Genomic DNA, 14,861 nt, shown 5'->3' with positions numbered 1-14,861 from the left:
TTTAGCGTTGTTCCGAACGCACGGACTGTCTGCATGCTCCTCGCTTTAAACGTCAATCATATCGGCACGGTATCTCATTGGTGGGTGGCGAAGTAGATAGCACTTTCACCTCGTACAAAGATGAGCCGGGTTCAATCCCAGCTTGTGGCACTGAGTGAAATATCGTAACAACTCCTTCCGCGTTGAGTTTGCAAGTTCTCTCCCCACATGTTAAAGGGGTTTTCCCTCGAGCTCTATGGTTTCCCCTGACCATAAAAACGTATAGAGGTTAACGGTAATAGTTAGTGTAGGAAGCTGTTGACAAGACCTTGGTACCCATTGATCGTCAGTACCTTGTCATTCTCCCTAAGTATAAATAAATACATGATTAAAAGTAGTCGTAATAATCTGAGATGCCCCAGATTAAAAATTAAAAATTAAAATTTTAAATTGCCACGGAAAATAAATTTAATATTTACGAAGATTAAAATTATTGGAAAGGTAGTCATTGCGAAAAAAATACCACAGTAACTAGGTTAACTTAGTAGCGTAGTAGTCAGTTGTGCACCCTCCTCCGCCAACTGTATGTAACTTCCCAGCGTTGCCAGATTTTTCTGACCGAATTATTGTACAAAGGTTAAAACATTATAGTACAACAATGGAAATTATGGTACCAATATAAAATAGTTTTAATTACTTTTAATTTAAAGTGGTTGTTGCGTAACATGCGGATAACTGTTCTCGTGACGTTTCTTTATGTGGAGTTGATGTAGTCAATATCGACCATAGAAATCGGAATAACTAACTATAGAACGATTTTTGGAATATTGCCGCGCGCGACGATTAGAAATTCCGATATCTATGGTATTGACTATCGAGTGATCTGGCAACACTTGAACGTGGGCTTAATATTTCGTCGTATGAAAGCAAAAACTACGTAAATTTAACTATACTTTTAAGTAGTATAAAGTTACATTGTTTTTGCTTTCAGGCGACGATTTTATGTATTGTTAATAAGAAATTCCTATTGTTTTAGTAGTAGAATTAATGTAAATATAAAAATAGTACCATTATAGTACAATAGGTTGGAAATATGGTACATTTTGGTACTATATAGTACGCTCTCAAAATAATAGTACCATTTATAATATTATGCTAAATTATGGAATTCTTACCATAATTATATTACGTATGGCAACGCTGGAACTTCCTTAAGATGAATTTTAAACAAAAATGGAATTCTAGGGTTTTATTCTAAGAATTTTTCTTTACATAAAATGCTCCTCGACTGTCATGCCCCCGACCGCCCGTGCTGCCAGAACTTCGACAACAGCTTTGGCGGTATAAATATTTTGTTTTATATTATATTATCATTATATATTATATTTGACTTTGACTTTGACGGGGATTTTATGGAAAAGCTCGCCCCCTTGTAGTTAACTTCTCCCAGAACGCGCCTGCGTTGCGTGTAATACATTTCTACATCCGAATACGCTTTTTGTCTCTAGCGCACCTTCTTTCCCGAAGCTCTTTAAGTTTATAAATAGACTCGCGCGTAAGACGACGGAATTTCGTCATTTTTTAAAATTGGTCGCGTGTTTTCTCGCTAAGATTTCAACGGAATCGCCCATTAAAGATCTTTTTTCCTCTATATCCACCTTTGACGAAATACGGTTTGACTAATCGAATACACGGAATTTTTCAATATCACGCCACGGCTGCCGCACGCGGTATATCCTGAATTCTTCTCTCGATTTCAGACCGAAATTTTATGACGCCGGCTTCGTAGATTTTTCGCCTTGTTTGTTTTGGAATCTGAGTAATATTTTAATCGTACGGTATTATCTCGGCGTGCATTTTAACTCGGAATTTTACAACACGGAACGAGAGATGAAATAAAAATTGTAAAAACGCTCGTTTCAAAATATTTTTTTTTCGCGGAATAAAAATAGTGATTTATTTTAAATGGAAGTTCGAGATGTTTCGCTGGAGGAATTTATTTTACCTCATTTTCTCGGAAATGATAAAATATGCAAATTTCGCTGTTTGTTTTTCATATAATTTATAGCGTTAAGTGGTTTTGTACAAAAATGCGATAACTTCGGAACAGTAGCGTAACTAAAGTGTACCGAGGGAGGGCGAAGTTCGTTTTTGGGGATTATACTCGAGATGTTCGTTAAAAGGTTTTTTTTATTTTTGCTTCCGGTGACCCCTCCCCCAATCGCCTGCCAGTTATTTATGCTACTGTTTCAGAATAGCAAACGGAGATTTTATTAACGGGGTCGCGAAAGATGTTATGTTATATTCGACGTACTTAGATTTCCCGCGCGGCTCTGGAGTCAATAGGTTTTCTTGAAGAGGAAGCGGCGCGACTCATATACCTTACTAAAGCCCACTCGTGCACGTAAAAGCCACCCTTTCATTTCCCAAACTTTGGAGGACATAAACTTTGAATTTCCTTTTAAGTATTAAGTAGCGATATATGAATAACGTTTTCGAGAACGGTGCTCCATTATTAAAGGTTTCCAGTTTCCTATTTGCCGTTTTCTCGGAAATGTATTTCATACGGGAGTTCTTGGTTTATTTCAGTTAGCGCGGATCAAAAACAAAGTCTTATTTTCATAGCATTTACGAAGTAAACCAGCGAAGACCATTTTGGTTTCAATGTTTCCGTTGTAACCCTACTATTTAAAAATCGATTTGTTTCTCATCCGCCCTTTAGTACGGTTATATTTTGATATAGATATTGTTTCTCTCTTTTTTTGATTTTAAAAACGTTCGAATTTTGTAGCGAAAAGCATCCTCAGTTCAAATTTTGGCGCGTAAAAGAGCTCTCGAATGAAAAGGCCGCTCGGGGAAGGCGTGGATGATAACGCGCACGCCTCTTTCTCTCGTTCTCGACGAATCGGCGTAGAGGAAGTTGGCCGAGTCCACGAGTGCATCGGTTTCCGAGAAGAGGCGAGGACAAGTTGGAGACCGCGATTCTAGGTAATGTTTCCAACGCTCGAAAGCTAACTGCCGTCGCGCGCGATCCTACTTCTTTCTCTCTCTTCGGGCTAGTGGACACTGAAAAGGTTGCTAGTATCATTTTCGAATGTCATTTCCCTCTGGATTCGGGTCCGTTAGCTCGCGGTGTCAAAATCATCCCGAAAGGCATTATATTTTCCCAGCTTTTCCAACCGATCGTCGTCGTGTTTACGATTGATCCGAGACGAAGGATTCTACCCGCCGAGCTTCTCCGTGTATCCGCGAAAAAAAGACTTCGGTTTGTTTTCTTTCGGTACCGAGGCTTAAAACGGAACTTCTTCGACAACGTTACGTTCGCGCGTGGATTGTTTTACGTCCCGCTGTGGAAAAGATTCCCGAATGAAAACTAAGCTTATCCGGACAACCTCGAAAGCCAGCGATGGTAAGTCGAGCTTATTATTTTCCCACCCTTGTTTTTTTTTCCGAATAAGGATCTGGCCTGGGTATAGACTCGGAGATAGTTAACGGCGTTAGCGAACGTACGCGTAGTCCGATGCCTCGGTGGTTTTCCCCCTTGGCATTGTAGCGTGTGTGCGCGCGTTTAGTCAATGGGTTTTGCCTCCCAGCTACGTAAGAGAGGATTCTTGCGCCGCGGCGATTCGTTTATCAAGTGTCGAAAGTCGTTTCAGTCCGATCTTGTTTACATTTCACTCTTTATTATTTACTATCGGTTGTTTTTTTTTTGAGACGTCGACCCTTCCCATTTTCTGCCTTTTTTGTTTTCGAGAAATGTTACTTTTATTAATTTTTTGTTTCTTTTCCCGTCCGCTTTTCCAGACAGTCGCGTGGGTTTGCTTTGACGATATTCTTCGCGTCATGTTTTGACAAGATCTCAGTTTTTCGCACAGTTCGAAAGACTCCGAATAACAATTCCGGACACAGTTTTTTTGATCATTTCGAATTGGCGTGGCTTTCCATAGCCATGCTTACGCGAGTTCCGCTGGCTTTCGACTTGTCCCTGATCGCGGCGCCGGGCACCGTCACGGCCCCGCCGATCACCCCGGAAGTGGTCCTCTTCGTGACGTGCCCGTGCATCGGCGGCGGCGGCGGCGGAGTCATCCTCCATCACGCGACGCCCGTGCCGTCCAGTGACCCTTTCAACTCTTTCGCCATCACGACGACGACCACGACCACCGTGTCCTCTTCGTGTTACCTGACGACCAACAACCCGCCATCTAGCCAGACTAACCTTTCCCCCGCCACGACCCTTTCCAATCCGAGGTGGTGCTTCCCGGACCCCAACTCTTCGCGCGCCTCGGCGCCCACCACGCCAACCCCGGCCGCCTTCGCCGCGGCGGGCATGGGCGGAAAGGGCTCCGCTCCGCCCTACTTCCCGACCAGCCAGCCCGTCACCATCTTCGGACAAGATTTGGAAAGGTTGCAAGCGACTCAGAGGGCACTCAAGACGTGCGGTTTCTATTACGAAGGCCTCACGTGGCAAAGAGCTTCCGAAATGTTGCGAGGGGCTTCCGCCGGAACGTTTCTAGTGCGGGACAGTGCCGACCCGAGACACTTGTTTTCCCTAAGTGTACAAACTGACCGGGGACCGACCAGCGTCCGAATTCACTACTGCGACGGTCGATTCCGTCTGGACTGCGAGGACAGTCTCATCTACTCCATGCCCACTTTCGACTGCGTTCTGAAGCTGGTCGAACATTACGTCCAGCTAAGTCAAACGGCCAAGGGCAAGTCTTGCGTCTGGCTGGACGGTTCCGGCAAAAGGGACCTCAGGGTCCGATTATATCGGCCCTTGTACTCTCGCGTTCCTAGCCTTCAACACGCTTGCCGCAATGCCGTCAATGGTCTTCTGGCCAAAAGAAGACTGTCTACGGACCAACTAGACTTACCCTCCGTAGTCAAGGACTATCTGAAAGACTATCCTTTCGGCCTATGACGCGTCTTCTACGCGTTAGGAATATGACACTACTTATCGCAATCTCCTCCCAGAGGCCGATGAAAAGATCGCTTTAATTTTCTAAAGTGATGAGCTTCAGCTAATTCGATATCAACACAGACGATAAAATTTATATCGCTACAAAAGTTGATAGACAAGGAGAACAAATTTAGCTTAAAACTGCCTTGGAAAGATTAATATAAAGTTTTACGAATTAATTATTTTTTATTATTTTTCAATAATTTCTAATCGACAACAATTGCTTAAAATTAATTAAGCTTAATATACAATTTGAATATTTCTTAATTTAATTTTTTTCGTAATCATAATGGTTTGTAAAGCCGTTAGGAGAAAAAACAACGTTAATATAACATTTAATATTATTTAATGACCTTATTAATTTTTTGCGAGAACCACAAGTTACGCTTAAAGAAATATTTTCCCCTCTGTCGAATCGTGATTGAAAGTTTTTAAAAAAGCGGATATAATTTTGCTAACCATTATAAGAACAGGTTTTTCGCGTGTAGTTTTTTTTCTTCAGAATTTCTTAGCATCTCTCTTTAATTAGAAATTTCTTGGTATAGCGTACTTAATTGGTCTACGTGGCCGTCTTTTTGGAAATGCCCCGCCTCGACCCCCGCCAGTTTTCCAACCCCTCCCCCGAATTACGTTCCTAGTAAAACTCCATAAATTTCCCCCCAAATTCCCATTGACTGTACGGTTTTTAATCATGCCTTAAAAATATCGTAACCGAAAAATCGCGCCGGTTTTTACGAATGAGATTTTGGAAAAAACGTCGCGTGGCCTTCGGTAAAATTGGAACAAGGTTTTCTTTTTCCCCCTTTGTTTCTTATGATTTCCGTTAAACTGAAATATATTTAACGCTATGCGTTAGTGGTTTAACGTAAATGTATATACGGGAATATTACCGATTTTTTGGAGAAAAGTGACGAAAGTCAAATAGCGCCATCTACCGCTATTAAAAAGAAGTTTTCCAATCCGCAAAATCAAAAATCCTCCCATAATGAACAATATATAAATAGCGTAAAATGTTTGGGGGTAATCACGCGGCAATGAACAATATAAAAAAACTGCGCGGCGTTTTAAATATTTTTTTATTTTTCGAAAAATAATTGTTCCTATAGATATCACGATAATAATAATGTAACAAATTTACGAGTACCTGTTTTAACCTTTTTTTATTTTTCTACTATAAAACGTGAAAAAAGAAACGACCCGGACTTTTGTTTTTAAATGATGTCGACTGTGTGTATAAGGAACGGTAACAAAAAGTACGAGGAAAAGAAAAAAAAACAAGTAATTAACGAATCATAGGAAAAACGCAGTTCCTGTATAACTTAAACGATAAAATGTTCGTACCGTAATATTTGTCGGTTTTTAATTTTTCTTTAAAATATTAAACAAAAAGAGAGAAAAATATCGTGCTCCTTGAAAAAACTACAAATACTACACAAATTGTGCCTTTTTTTCGTTTATATGTCTGTCCGTCTTCATTATGGTCTGTGATATTAAAAAATACACCAAAATATTGTTGCCAAAATATCGCCGTTTTAAGATTTATTTCTCTATCGATTAGTTAATTAAGCAGCGCTCGGTCCCGCCTTTAGCGTCGCGATATCGAGCAGAGGGCGTGCTCATTTAAGAGTGGAAACAATAGTCTTCGAAGAACGTATTAAAAAGGATGCCTTTGTAAAAAGCGCGTTCGCGTGAATGGGAAGGCACGAAGGGTTTCTATAATAGTCGTGACGTCAGGAATCGAAGCGTTATTTCTGGCCTCGCCACAGTGTCTATTTCCAGACCTTTCGAGTGAGTCGGCCACCCTCCAAATTTGCCGGGTGACGTCGCAACCGGGCCATACGCCGAAGCGAGACTCGGGATTAAGGGGGTCGTTGAGCACGACCGAACGCGCAACACTTGGACTCCCTGTCAAACGCCAATCCTCAACGCGTGGTAGCGTTGCCTGGAGATTTCGGGAGTCGCGATCGACGTCTGGGTGTAACTCGTGGATAGGGGGAGGGGGGGAGGGGGCTGTGGATGAGATAGAAGCATAGCGAAGGGAGAGGGCCACGAAACGGGGATCAACGTCGTAGACATTTCCTGGAAGAGACCGCGATTTCTGGAGCCGAAATATTTTTCTCTCGAACAGCGTGGCCCGCGCTATTCGGGAGACGCATCTTTCCCGGGAAGGTTTTTCCTTCTTATATCGGAACATCCTCGCCTTTTAGGACGAATTTTTCCCCTCCCCCCTCTCTTGCTCTTGAGAGCCCCCCCCCCTTGCCTCCTTGGCATTCTCTTTTCTAGAAGAAACTCTATCACTTATCGAGAAGACAAAAAACTCTCGGAACTTCAGCCGTCAAGAAGTTTTAAAAGATTTATAAGCCTTTTCTTTCATTTATTTTTCCGAGGTTTAGCAAAGATTCTTAAGAAGACTTTATATATCCCCGTAGAGAGTTGCTTTTTCTTAAACTTCCCTTTGTCAGGGATTAAATTCTTACAGGATCTCAGTTAGCCTTAGCGAGAAATATGTTCCCGGTATTTTATGGAAAAACCGCGAGTAAAACCGTGATCGAGACGGAGTAAAGAAAGAGGGGGGAGTGAACGCGGTGGGAGGGAGGAATAAAGGAGGTCGTGTTTCTGGAAATTCGATTCTCTATATAATTTTTCTTACGGAGAAATGAGGGGGAAGACTAGAAAATAATGTCATTTCTCGGAAAGAAATTAATCCCCGTTTTCTACCTCTCTTCGTCGTCCGACTTCAATCTCTTCCATCGCGACCCCTTTTTTACTGTTCGCTCGGGTCATTTTTTCCACGCTTGTATATTATATTTATATTTTTTTTCTTCGCTTCTCGGTATTCGGTAGGCCTCGATACGATACGTAGCATTTTGCGCAACCCCAAACACGAAAAGTTAGCCCGTCCAAAACTGGATTTTGGCGTTCTCTAGGCGGGCCACTCCTTTTATGTCTCGAAAATTTCTTAAATTATACGTTAGGGGCTTTTTTTCCGTTCCTCTTTCCCATCGCTTTTATATAGCTATATACGTACAGGCTCCTGAACTCTCTCTCAATCTTGCGTAATATTTCGGCATACCCCAAGCAGAACCGGGATGGCCATTGCAAAATGCCGATGCCTTTTATTCCGTTGTCATCCTTATTTCTCTCCCCCCCCCCCTTTTATTATTCGTTTTTTTTTCGTTAATACATTTTAAAATTTCCGCGCTGGCCGTCGATTACGGAAATTTAGTTTAAAAGATCACCGCTGGGTGGCGTTCCACGCGGCCGTACGAGACGACGGGGCTCTTCGGTGGATTTTTTTATTGTTACGAAGAATTCCAAATCTGGGGTATTTTTTTGGATGGGAAGAATTTAAAGGGAATTCAAACAGGCGGCTCGTTCGAGATTCCGTCGAAATAATAATAGTAAAAGGAAAAGGCGCAAAATCCCGAAAAATATCCTTTCGAAACCATTTTATCGTTTCCGAAGTATTTTACGAACTTCCAATTCCAGCCGCCCTTTTTCCCGCCCTCCATCCGCGCTGATAGCGGAACCTAACTCCGAATCGGTCGCCATCTATCGTTTTCCCGAGAAACGTCGAACATTTTTTCGCGTAAAAAAGACGCTCGCGATAAAAGAGACATTTTTTCCTCTCTCCTCTTCCATACACGTACTCGAGCAGCTGGGTAGCATATTTTTCTCGCCCAAGAGGAAACTGAAACCGGCGGTTTATTGGGAAAAATAGAAAGAGGAAAAGATCGCGACTACAATATTTTTCAGAAAGGCTTTCCGCGGAATTCATATGTTTCAGAAAGTTTCATCCGCGCCGAGAGCCGAACCGATGCTCGTATAGCAGACTCGGATGTTATTGTCTCTTTCATTTTTCGTCGAAAACCATTTTAATGAGCGCGGCGAGTGAAATTAATTATCCTGGAATCGCCAGATCGATAACGCGTCGAAATACGACAATGTTGGAATTAGCTCGACAAAAATTAAAATTGCAATTAGGCTTAGGCTTAATCCCTTCATAAAGGTTTAATAAGTGAAATAGATCTCCCCCCTCCAGCCCACCTTCGAAACGCGCCACAATCGTTGTTAATTTTAATTAACATTGACCTTTTATCGCTTATTTTTGCAGAGTGAATATTTTCGTTGGTTGTTTCCGTAGTCGGCGAACCTTTCATTGAATTTGTAATTAGAATATACTCTTCCTAAAAGTCACCGGAACTTATTTGATCGAACGCTTTTGTTTCCGATTTAATTAGCGAGTTTGTTGATAATAAATAACAAACTTAATTGAGAGGAGAGGGTCCAAAAATAATAAAGGTTGGAAATGCGGCTCCGCTCATTAGAAATGTTTAAAACGTTTTTTCCCTCGGGGCCTTTCATCCAAGCTCTCTTTTTTTCGTGGAAACGATGCCCTACCATCTTCAGCACGCTGCACGTGATCGCTTTGCTTCTTCGTTCCGATTTTTCTGCGAAATTGGTGGCTTTCCGCCGTGCGCTTATGTCGAGCGGGAGGGGGGCGGTGGAAGTGATCCACCGTGAAAAGTTCCACCCCCCGCGTGCGCGACCTGCCTGGCGTGCGCTAAGAACAGCTTGGAAAATGGAGGGATGGTCGACTTCCGATGAAAAATGACAATACACGTATGAGGAAACTGGAGTGGGACGGTAAGACGATGCAACTTTAAAGGGAGTATAAAGTTACGTATTTATGGTAGGTCAACTAATTTCAAATTTTTTCACCAAATTTAACAGAATCTTGGGCTAAGTGGCGCTAGTTACGTTAAAAACTAAAAGTAGCGCGTGTTTACGATCGATTATTTGATCAAGAATATTTCTTTCCATGTATTCCTCCCCAACTGTCGTGTATCCCGAAAGAACTTTGACAACAGCTTCGAAAGTATAATCACAATAACAAAACACGAATAAGATTGACTCTTCCTATTCTCTCTTTTAGTGGTAGTTCGAAAATGACGGTGGCCACAGTTTTTTAATAATCAAATTCTTTAACTTTTCCAGGTTTTCCCTGGCATTTTCCCATTTGCAACCAAACTTAAATTCCCTGATATTTCACTGACTTTCATACATTTACTGTGGCAACCCTGGATGACCATATCAATCATTACGTCAGTTGAGAGCAAATCCACGTAATTTCTTAAGATTTGTGTACATTGTTACGTGGATTTTGCTCTCAGCCGACGAATTTACGTGACTAAGGACTGAGAAATCTCCGCTGGTTTTTCGACGTGTCAGGTAACGGTGACCAGTGTTGGAAATAAGCTTTTTAAAAGTACTGGTCAATGTGACCATTATATACCCCTACTTAAAAAATAAACTAACTGGTCATGACCACCCTTTTCTGCCCCCCCCCCTTTTATTTTACCTTTGAAAGTGAATTGTTAATAGCAATTAGGAACTATGATGAGTTTTATTTATCACAAACCAAAGAACTTTGATATTTATCACATTTCTTAAGGAACTTGAAAATATATTTCATCATCTTTTACTCCTTTTTGACCTTCTTTTTGTTTCTAAAAGTCATAAAGAAATTGCAATGTCTTCTATGCTTATTTTCTTAAACATATTCTTAAAGATTGATCTAGATGTTTCGCATTTGGTGCCACGAAATACGCTCAATTTAGTAGTCATCCGCAATTTCATTGGCTGTGAGAAACTGAAAGCGCATCATTTTCTCTTTTCGGTATAGAATTATACTTTTAATTAAAAATAAACTGGCCATTATGACCAGTGAACCCCCCAGATTCCATTTAATTTACTGGTCATAGCCCAAAAGAAATTGGTCTTTGACGCCTAAAACGAATTAAGGACTTATGGAAAACTGAACCAGTAATAATAACGTTTATTGAATGATAAATTATTAAATCGCCACATAAAATTGAGATTTATAAGCATCCCCTTCTTTTTTGAAGATATTTAATAGAGTAATGGCACTCTGTAGCTTTGACCATGGTCGCCATTTTGGTCGCGATTTTTTATCTATAGGAAAAAGCGTGGGTGACGTGCCGTGACGTCACACTGCCATTACTCTATAGACAGGTCACCCATCAACCCCCCCCCCCCCGTAAAACGTTCAGCGTAATGAAATTTGTACACAACACTACGTTAGCGTGTTTAAAGCGAGGGTTTAAAGGCTAGCTGCGTTATCCTTGTGTTTGTTGCTCCTAGGTGGCGCAAACTCTATATTTTGTCTTTGCCGGGGATTTTATGGAAACCCCTATAAAATGGAACCGCGAGAAAGCACGACTGAAAGACTTTGTCAATCTTACGAAAAAAGTAGCCTTTTCTTTTTTTGACGAGATTTCTGAATCAAAGCGGGGGCGGGCGGATAATCAGTCTCTCCCTGGGATCCCTTTAAATGGCGTATGGCTCTCTGGCAGTCACGCGAACTACTAATTGAAACTAGGACGAATAACCTAATGGACACGAATCATACGCAAAAACCCAACTTTCCTAATTAAATCGCCCCGCCTACCGAAAGAATCGCCAAATTTATCCACCCAAATACAAAAGCACGTGCGTGAAGACGGTAAATGACGGGCTAAAAATATTTAACCTAACGTCATTCGCTTATTTTGCTCGTGTTGGTTTATTATTTTAATGGAAATCTTTCCAATATCGTACACCGTGGCGCTACGAGCGGCGCTGCTCTTAAAGAACCAAGGGCGCAATTTAGATTCGAGTCCAGTAGATTATTGGTCCACAATAGAACATCATGGCTTGTTGCCTCTTGGGAGAGCTGGTCTTGGCGTACACTACCTACCGGACTGAAACAGTGGGTAGTGTTTTGGTTTAGGAAGAAATGGTGAGAATGGACTTGAGTACTGGAGTTGTTAGGAAGGACTTGAGGATGGTAGTTTTAATAATTGGAACGAAATTTTAACTAACGACAACTTTATTTAACAAACAACAATAATTTTAAAGCTTTCGCGGGAGATCCTTTTGGATCAGCGGGCTTGTGAGATCTGGTCAAGTGTAGCGCAACGGGCACCGTCGAAGGATTGGGTTCCCCCTTTTGACGGCCCCGGTATCCCCCACTTAACCAATTTGCAGCGCGCGGCATCCCAAAGGGTAGAAATTCGTGAGAAATTATCTCACTAGGACCCCCCAAGAAAGGCCGGCGTCGCCGTATCGGACAATTGAAAGAGAATTTAACCCGCAATATTTATGTCGGCCTTTTAGTGCTCCAATATAATAATAATAATCAGCTAAGCTAATACCCAAGGCCGTTCCGTCTTATAGCTTTCAACATTTTCGGAGCTGCTTAGTAGTTTGTTGCGGAGGTGATCCCTCAAATTGTTTGAGTTCTTCCGTTTCCGTAAAGAAGGTGATGGAGGTTATATTCCCTTTCACGAAGAGCTATAAGTATCTTTTAAAAATGAACAATTAAGTCTGATTTGGAGTTAGGCTTAAAAAAAATCTGCGGCTAATGCTTACCGCAGAAGTAGACCTTAATCGTTTAAACCAAGGAATTATCTATCTATACTATAAGGAGCGCTTGGTACGTTGGTCGTACGTCCCACCTTTCAGGAATGTGTCATGAAGCCAAAGGCGGGGGGGCGAGGAAAAAGCGACCCGCGGAACAGAGGGGAACCGAGACTGCCTTTGAATTCGTTACTAAGGTGGTTCGACTATCTATTTTCTCAAAATCTGTCGCCCCTGAGAGTTGGGCCGAAATTTTCTCTCTGTTTCCGCCGCGAATTACGGAGGGTTGAAAAGGGGGAGGGGGGGGGTGGCGATCGTATGGGTTAGTTTCGGAAACAGGGAGGTATGAGGCGGAGGCGGGGGGTTTCGGGGTCGTTCCGATTTGAAAGTCCCGTGGCCCTCTCGGCGTACGTTAGTTCCGTGGCCTTTATGTATCAGCCATTGGATACAGGGGGTTTAAAGGGGTACAGGGGGGTTTGGTACGACTGCGAGTTTGAGTTATTTTTGCGGGGAAAAGGGTACCACGGTAATTCTCGCATTGGAAAGGGGTAGGTGGGTACCACGGTAATTATAATAATAATGATATTTGGCCCATGGTTCAACTTTCACCTAGGAAGGATCTATCATGGATGAATCAAACGGAAATAGATTCTTCTTAGGTGAAAGTTGAATTTAGTTCTAGCGCATCGCATTTAATCAAACGGAAATAGATTCTTCTTAGGTGAAACATGGATTAAAAAAACTAAGGATGTTCAGCAGAGCTAGATTCATTAACGGATGTAATATTTTATTTGATGGGCGATGCGTCACACGTGACCTAGGCTATCGAAAGTCGCTTGATGACTTAGCCCTAAGGTGGTGCCTTGGGTATTAGCCTAGCTGATTATTTAACCGTGTATGGTCAGAAGTAATAAATAAGGGTGGCACTTTCTTATCGAAACCGTGTATGGTCAGAAGTAATAAGTGTGGCACTTTCTTATCAAAGTCGTTTATGTGTGGCACGAAATAAAATTATCGCCTTCTTGGCGAACTTGTATAGTTTGTATAGTTGGTTCAGAGATTTGGTCTCATTTGATAGAACTCTTTGACGCGCTCGCAGTGCCGTTAATTTCCGCCCCCTCCAACCAACCCCCTTAGAGGGAGAGTGACCGAAAAAAAACAAGTTGGTTTCATTCGATAGAACTCTTTGACGCGCACGCAGTGCCGTTAATTTCCGCCCCCTCCGACCAACCTCCTTAAAGGGAGAGTGACCGAAAAAAAACAGTTGGTCTCATTCGATAGAACTCTTTGACGCGCACGCAGTGCCGTTAATTTCCGCCCCCTCCAACCAACCCCCTTAAAGGGAGAGTGATCGAAAAGTTAATAAATTCATGGGTATTTTTTATGAATTTGCGAATTTACATGACTTTTGGTGCCTTAACTATCCAAATGTTTGATATTTCCTAAAATAAACCCATTTTAATCCCCGTTGAAGAATTTCTTTATATCATATTTCCACTAATTTCAATAATTTTAAAAGAATTATGTTCGTAGTGTTTTGCTTACCTATTTCACTTTTGATACTTTCCGTCTATCTAAAGATAGGAAATCACATGGCCTCAACAACTTTTGTATTGGTTAATTTGGTTTGCCCACCCGGGTATCCCGAGGGTAGGCGGTGGCCACTCTTTAACATAGGATGGTAAATTATATATCAAACGGTAGGAAATCACATGGCGTCAACAGCTTTTGTATTGCTTTGCCCACCCACGTATTCTGAGGGTGGGCGGTGTGCACTCTTTAACACAGATGGGTAAATTATTATATCAAACAATAGGAAATCACATGGGCTCAACAGCTTTTGTATTGCTTTGCCCACCCGCGTACCCTAAGGGTGGGTGGCACCCAAGTTTTAATCCTTCAGCTTAGGATGGTATTTTATATATCTAACGATAGGAAATCACATGGCCTCAACAGCTTTTGTATTGGTTTGCCCACCCGCGTATCCTGAGTATGGGCGGTGACCACTCTTTAACATATGATGGTAAATTATATATCAAACAATAGGAAATCACATGGGCTCAACAGCTTTTATGTATAAAAGTACAAAACTTTAATCATTTGCTTTTCACAAAATATTTTCCGGAGTAATTTTAGTAAATGCGTCCACCCCTATGAACCAAAAACGTTGATTGTCACATTCTCTGACGGACTGCAATCTAGCCCCTGACGACATACTAAATCTGGCAGAAAAATGAATTTTCCTTCCATTTCTCAATTATAAATTGAGGAAGCGCCTAGCTCGCGTCGCTCGCTATTAAAAGGGGGCACCAAAATTAACTTGGGCCTAGGGCCCCATAAAGTCTTAATCCGGCCCTGTTTATATATCAAACGATAAGAAATCACGTAGCCTCAACAGCTTTTGTATTAGTTTGTCTACCTGTGTCTACTAAGGGTGTATGGGTTTGCCCACTCGAATACACTGATGTGGAACTAATATTACGGCCTGGGCCGACTTGTA

The 14,861-nt window shown here is 41.8% G+C and overlaps 1 protein-coding gene across 1 annotated transcript; it reads left to right on the top strand.

Moving 5' to 3' along the window:
• Nucleotides 1-1,283: 1,283 nt before the first annotated feature.
• On the top strand, nucleotides 1,284-6,453 carry LOC149932515 (cytokine-inducible SH2-containing protein-like). The gene is made up of 3 exons (XM_090155681.1): nucleotides 1,284-1,320; nucleotides 2,771-3,388; nucleotides 3,784-6,453. Exon 3 carries the CDS (start codon nucleotides 3,929-3,931, stop codon nucleotides 4,898-4,900), a length of 972 nt encoding a protein of 323 aa, XP_090011807.1. The 5' UTR covers nucleotides 1,284-1,320; nucleotides 2,771-3,388; nucleotides 3,784-3,928; the 3' UTR covers nucleotides 4,901-6,453.
• Nucleotides 6,454-14,861: the final 8,408 nt, after the last annotated feature.

This window comes from Leiobunum rupestre, chromosome 8 (genome assembly GCF_980474605.1).
Source record: "Leiobunum rupestre chromosome 8, qqLeiRupe1.1.hap1, whole genome shotgun sequence".
Classification (NCBI taxonomy): Eukaryota; Metazoa; Arthropoda; class Arachnida; order Opiliones; family Sclerosomatidae; genus Leiobunum; species Leiobunum rupestre.
This window is presented reverse-complemented; position numbering and strand designations above follow the sequence as displayed.

Excerpts from the sequence above, each read along its gene's own strand:
- LOC149932515 (XM_090155681.1), top strand. The coding sequence starts at position 3,929 with ATGCTTACGCGAGTTCCGCTGGCTTTCGACTTGTCCCTGATCGCGGCG.